Raw genomic sequence first — 7,050 nt, forward strand, 5'->3', positions numbered from 1 at the left:
GAGAGTGGTTCACTGTACCTAAATTGTTTGTATACAGAATGTGGCTTTATCTGATTTCCTTCTGGGAGTCTAGGATTTGGCACATGCTAGGCAGAGGGTACTTCTATGAAGAGCTCCCAATAAAAACCTTGGGTAGTGGCTAATGGGCTTCACTGGTTGACAGTACTTAACACATGTCATCACAACTCATTGCCAGAGGAATTAACTGTGTACTATGTGACTCCGATGGAAGAGGACTATTAGAAACCTACAGCTGAATTCCTCTAGACTTTACTCTCATGCTTTTCCTTTTTGCTAATTTTGCTCTGTACCCTTTTTCACTCTAATAAATTATAGCCATGAGTACAACTCTATGTTGAGTCCTGTGGATCCTTTTAGCAAAATCATCAAACCTAGGGGTGAACTTGGGACTTATAATATTAATATCTACTATCAATCACTAGTATTTCGGCATTTAATTGGAAGTCCTAACTATTCCAATAAGGGGGGAAAATGATTAAAAGAACAATAGAAACAAATTGTGATTGTTTACAGAGAAAATCTAAAGACTCTATAGATAAGGTACTGGGATAGATTTTAATATGGTTGCTCACTATAAAATAAACAACAAAAAAACCCTCATTCCTAAATACCAGCAAAGAGACAATAAAAAATTAAAAAGAAAATGCTGTTAAAAAAAAAAAGAAGAAATAAAGTGTCCAAAAATAAATCTAACAAAAAATGTGCACGACCTCCACTGAGAAAATTATAGAGAGATATTAAAGAAGCCCCAAATAAATGCAGAGATACAACACAACCAAAGATTTAAAGATTCAATGCTATAAAGAAACCCAATCACTTAAGTTATTCTATATAATAAATGCAACTCAATCCAAACTCCCAGGTGGGGAGAAAATGGACCGATTTTTCCTATTTGTATAAAATTACACTCTATTATACTCTAGGAAATAGAGTATAGTTATACTCTAGAAAATGAACAAAGTGGGAAGACTTACTCTATCAGACAGCAAATTTCAGTAAAAAAACTACAAGAATTCAGAAAGTGTAGTATTGGTGTGGATAGACAAGTAGACCATCAGAATGGAACAGAGGCCAGAAACTGACCCAAGCACATATGGATGCTTGATTATATGACAAAGGTGGTCCTGCAGAGCAACAGTGAAAAGATGAACTTTTCAAAAAATGGTGCTAGGAAAAGTAGATTATCCATGTAAAAAATTTAACAGGACCTCCACTTCACATGATACACAAAAATTAATTCCAGGTAATTTAGACTAAATGTGAGATGCAACATTATAAAGCTTTTAGAAAATAACTATGGGAGAATAGCTTTATAACTTCAAGGTAGGGACGGATTTCTTTATAAACACATAAAACTACTAACTAACTACTCGGGAAACAAAATAAAGTTGACATTAAAATTAAGAACAATCTGTTCAGCAAAAGATACCACAGAGAGTAAAAAACAAGCCACAGAATGGAAGAAGGTATTTATCACATATAGAACTATCAACTGGTGTCCAAAAAATTTAAAAAATTCCTACAAACCAGTAAGAGAAATTTCACTAATGAAAAGATAAGCAAAAGATGTGACTAGGTATTCTACCAAAGAGAAAATTCAAATGGCCAATAAAATATTTGAAAGGTGCTCAATCTCATTAGGAATCAGAGAACTGCAAATTAAAAGCCATAATAAAATTACACAGCCATCAACTGACAAAAATTTTAAAACTCTGGACAAATCAAATATTATATAGGATGTGACAATAGGTTCACTTATACACCATTGGGAGTTGGTATAACCACTTTGGAAAATGTTTGGAAGCATCTAGTCAAACTGAAAATATGCACACCCAACAAAGCAATTCTACTCCCAGGTGGAATAAACCCTGGAAAAACATATGCACATGCAAATCGCAATTCATAAAAAAATTGTTCATGGTAGCACTATTTCTAAATTCTTTTGTTATTACAGAAAATCCAAAGCTCATGAAGAATAGACTAGATAAACAAATTGTGGTATGGTCCTAAACTAGAAAACTGTTCAGAAACAAGAATGGATTGGGGAAGGGCATAAAGAGGTTGCAGGAAACTTTTGAGAAACTGGCAAATGTTCTAATTTTAGACTTGGGTGGTAGTTACATGGATGTTCACTTTATAAGTATTCATTAAATGGTTATTTCTTTTATCCTTTAATGTGCATGTCGTACTTCACAATAAAAAATTAAGTAATATTTCTTTTAAGTAGAAATTTTATATACCTAATTAAGCTTGTGAAAAAGAGTTGATGATAATCGATCTTTCAGATATGTGTAACATCATGTCTGTACCAATATGATAGGTTTAAAGGGTATTAAAATTCTGCAACTTCAATACTAAAACAGTCTCTGAAAAATGAACATAATTCCATGACATGACCTAATAACAATATTAAAAATTTCTGCAATAACAGCAATTGCAAAATATTTCAAATATGTAAGCTTTAATTTTGAAGTGTTCAACGAATGAAAAAAGGATGAAAAGAGTATGAAAATTCAGTGTATTTAAATAGCAAGTCCTGTTAGCTCTTCCTTCAAAACCAGAATCTAATTACTTCTTAATAATTCCAATGGCATTATCCAAGCCACCATGTTTCATCTGAACCACAGCAATAGCTTTGTAACTAGTCTCCTTGCTTCCAATCTTCCACTTAGTCCATTTTCCTGACAGCAACGAGAATGATCTTTCAAAAAGGAAACATGCTCAAAACCCTCCCATGGATTACTCAGAATAAATGAGAGCCTTCACCAGTTTCTCTAACCTCATATTTGACATTCTCCTCACTCAACTATGCTTCAGTCACCTTGCCTTTTTAATTCCTGAAACACACCAATCTAGTTCCTGACTCAGAGCCTTTGTTTCTGTCTCTATGTGGTATAGTCCTCTTCCAAATGTTCACATGACTGCCTCTTTCTCATCATTCAGATGGCTGCTTAAATATCTCTCAAGCCTCTCCTGACCACTGTCTCAAAAATGGTACCCTCACAACCTCTAAACAAACATCATTCTCATTTTCTTTAATCTCTTGTGCTTTATTTTCCACATGCACTTAACCCTATCTGAAATTATATGTGCTCTGCTCATCTGTCTCTCACCCTACAAGCTCCAAGAGGGGAAGGACTTTGTTTTGGTCACTGCTATATCCCTAATGACTGGAATAGCCCCAGACCACAGTAACCAGTTAACACATTTGTTGAATAAAAACGAGTCTAATCAATTAGAAAAAATTCTAACTAAAAGGGCTTAGAGGAAATACTTACATGTTTATTGCTTAATGGTCTTTTCAGTAAAGTATCTCTGGAAATATGGTCTGCTGTTCTTGCAACGTCTTCCAAAAATCGATAATCTAAAAATTTAGAAATAGAAAAATAAACAAATGGCATATGCCAATGGCCAGGAAGCATCAATCTGCTATGCATAAGATGGCTTACCACTTAAGAGATTCATTTCAGTAAACTGTTGTACTGAAACATATGCAGTTTTATCTCGAACTCCATTACATGTCAGTTCTGCTTTGTGTTTCTTTACACAGGGCAAACTGAAGAAACAAAGAGGAAGTTCTTTTATACTTTGAGGTAACAACAGTAAAGATATATAGAGGTAATAAGGTAGGAAATTATACACACACACACACACACACATACCTGCAGGAATATCGCATACAACGGGGACATCGGTACTTTGCTTCTTCTGTACCACAAGTTTCACACCTACAAAAGCCCACATGAAACTAAATAAATTATCAAATATTAATTCTACTTATTTGTTTATAAAAACTTTTGAGTCAATTACTCATCACAATTAAATTAGACGAAGTCATAGCGAATACAGTATATGCAAGGAACTCTGATAAAACACTTGATAGCTGTAAAACATCGTTAGAAAATTTTCTTCTAGGAAACCATCTTCAAATGAGAACATTTAAAATGTTGTTAGTGATATGTAATAAAAAATGTATTAAATTAAAAAAAATCATGTCACTTTTCACTGTTTTCTTCTATAATCAGAGAATAAGATTATTTAATATTTTAACATGAAATTCCTGGCAATCTATTAATGATTATGTGAGTATGTACATAAACCCGGAAGTCCAATCCATGAGCTACTTTTAGCTATCTTAAGGGCACACCAACAAAAGCATATAAGACCCAGTTGAATTTAGAGAGTAGCAGTTACATCTTTTTTTTTTTCACAACCCAGACCCAACATAGAATGGGCATCAAAATAATCAAGAAATGCTATTACCCATCATCTGTCTTCAACTGCTCTTCTAGGACCTTAGGATACTGACAACCACACTATTTTGCCTGTTGTGTTCTAGATAGTAATAGTCCCAAGAATCTGACCACCCTTTTATTTTCTGTGCTGTCACTATTGGGAGATTAAATCAAAAGTAATACATATTCATAGTACCCACAGAGAAACCAGACAATTGGGTGAGTTCAAGTGCATCTCTGCTATCTTAATCCACTTTGTCATTGTTAGTTTTATTACTTTTCCTCATCTCCATCCTCTTTCAAACAAATACTGAGTGAAGGGCATATTAAGTCAAACCAGAATCAGGGCCAAAGGTTTTCTGGTTCCCAGAATTTTCACCTCCTAACTTGCCCACTGGACACCAGTAACTTCACATATTTTCACTGAATTTGTTGTTATCTGACAAAACCCTCCTTCCCAATTTCCCACTCCCCCACTCCCACCACTCAGGCCTCAGGGCCCCAAATTTGCATTTATTTTTCATTATTCTACACCCTGTTAGTAGTGTAGTTTCCTTCAATCTAGACAACAGAGGACTCCACAGCTTTATTCCCCAGTGGATTTTTCACTATCCTACCTTGACATGGCCAGTTTTCGCTTGGAGCCCACTGGGGAATTCATCTGAGGCTCTTCTTTCATTTTTGTATCATCCATCATTTCTTTTTTCGGGAAATAATTTTCTTCTTTTACACATACTTCATCCATTACTTCCTCCTCTTTTATGTTCTGACCAACAAACGTCTCCTCCTGTTTTATCTCCAAGTTATCTTTCTTCTCTTCCTTCACCTCTAGCCAGTCCATCACCTCTTCCTTCACTTTCACTTTCTCTTCCTTTACTTCTGGTTCTTCCACTTTCTCTTCTTTCACCACCAAACCACTATCCATCTCCTGCTTCACCTCTAATATGACTGGTTTCTCTTCCTTCACCTCAGGCTTATCCTCTACCTCCTGCTTTACCCACTGGCCATTCCGCATACCTTCTTCCATTTCCGACCAGTCCACAACTTCTTGCTTCACGACCGTTAGATCCACTCGCATTTCGTCTGCCTTTTGTCCATTTTCTTCTTGTCTATCCCCTACTGTCTCCATTCCTGTCGGTCCATAATCCATCTCTCCACCGCCGGCCTCCTCTGTCCTTGCTATGCCCCCGACTCCCTCCCTACCCGACTGGAGACTCAGCCGCAACCCCGCAGCTCCAACTTGGAGACCGTCTCTCGACGTCCCTTCTTTCTCAGCAGCAAAATCCATCAGCTCACGACCCCTGGCCTCCGCTGCCACTGTATCCTTCAATGTGGCTGGTCCACACCAACAGGTAAGAATTATCGGACAGATCCCGGGCAGAGGGCCACGTGTATGATCGGGAAGTCTCCAGCACTGAACGCCGGCTTGGCGTGTTCTTCCAAGTCGCCGTAAAGCAACGCTTTCGCTCCTCGCCACTTCACGACTCGTAGAATTCTTTACGGCTCTGCGGCTCAGAGGCTCTGAGAGAATTGGCGTTAGGACACGCCCATCATGGTCCCGCCTTAGAGGTGGGGCTTCTCCAAACCCCTCCCCTGGGGAGGCCGCCTCCCGCCCCACCCTCTGCGCGTGACTATATTCCTCTGTCAAAGAAACTGGAAGGCTCGGGCGAAGAGGGACGCTAAACCCATAGTCTTGGACTGGGAAGGCACACCCTAATCTGTATTAAAGATTAAATCTAATCTTGTGCGACAGTGGAGGAAACACCTAACATTACGCCTCTCCAAGCTTCAGACGATGGATGATGTTACAAATCTCTTAGTGTTATTGTGAAGATCCAATCGATTCGTGCATGAAAATAAGCTAGCAGTGACAAACAAAATCAATATATGGTGGCTATTATTTCTGGGAATCCCGATAGGTTTTAGGTAGGAAAGAAGGCATTCGTTTTTATTCTTTCAGTTCTTTGTCAGTAAGAGCCCACATCAGCCAGTTCCCCATTCCCAGCACCCTACAGGATTCTAAGAGAAAATAAATGTGTGTGTGTGTGTGTGTGTGTGTATAATTTATTTTTAGTATTTAAAGACTGGGCCAAAAGTTCAATTCTCAGGACTAGATTTAAAAAATACACGGAAGAATACAAAAAAAAATCTAAAATCACTCTTGTATGTTTCAATTACTTTTTAAAATTATTATTATTACATACCAAGCATTAGGTGTTCATCTAATCTACGTATCATGTCTGTGAGATACATAGTTTTCTCGCTAAGCAAGAAGGCTCCAAAGAAATAGCATCTTAGCTATGGGCTGCTTTGTTTACTACCCGCTGTTATAATTTGCAGGGCATTTAGCTGTTATCATTCATTCACACATTGTTCAGGGAATGGGAATTTTGAATGATTGAGCAGAGTAAGGAAGAATGGTAATTTTAAAACCTTAGTTGGAGCACCACCGATTAAGTAGTGCTGGAGGAAGTATCGAAGTTGAAAGAGTTTAGTAAAATCTATTGGGTTGTGAGGAAGAAGCGTCCAGAGAAATCATATAGCTAGTCTCTTTTGGAGATACTTAGGGGTACCAGCTACCCATGGAGTCAAAGAGAGTCTGCCTGGATTTTCAGGCTAGATTACAAGTTTACACTAGGAAAAGAGGTTAGATGACATAATCTGTGTGGCTTTGCTTAAGACAAAATTTGGGAGTTAGGAGCAATAAGAGGGAGTATTGATCCTCAAGAGAATAAAATCATCTAGATTTCCATTTAACATCACAGAGAAAGTTCTGAAACTACTGATCGGAAAC

General features: G+C 37.4%; 1 protein-coding gene across 2 annotated transcripts in view; it reads right to left on the reverse strand.

The window, feature by feature from the left end:
- ZNHIT6 (zinc finger HIT-type containing 6) overlaps positions 1 to 5,758 on the reverse strand; it is a 57,117-nt gene extending 51,359 nt beyond the window's left edge. For both annotated transcript variants that reach the window (XM_006919375.3, XM_006919374.3), the window contains exons 1-4: positions 4,874 to 5,758; positions 3,684 to 3,749; positions 3,471 to 3,577; positions 3,300 to 3,385 (exon numbers count right to left, since the gene is read on the reverse strand). In XM_006919375.3, the coding sequence (XP_006919437.1) occupies positions 3,300 to 3,385; positions 3,471 to 3,577; positions 3,684 to 3,749; positions 4,874 to 5,544 (930 nt within the window). In that variant the 5' untranslated portion in view covers positions 5,545 to 5,758. The remainder of the gene's footprint in view (positions 1 to 3,299; positions 3,386 to 3,470; positions 3,578 to 3,683; positions 3,750 to 4,873) is intronic.
- Positions 5,759 to 7,050: the final 1,292 nt, after the last annotated feature.

This window comes from Pteropus alecto, unplaced genomic scaffold, assembly GCF_000325575.1.
Source record: "Pteropus alecto unplaced genomic scaffold, ASM32557v1 scaffold25, whole genome shotgun sequence".
Lineage (NCBI taxonomy): Eukaryota > Metazoa > Chordata > Mammalia > Chiroptera > Pteropodidae > Pteropus > Pteropus alecto.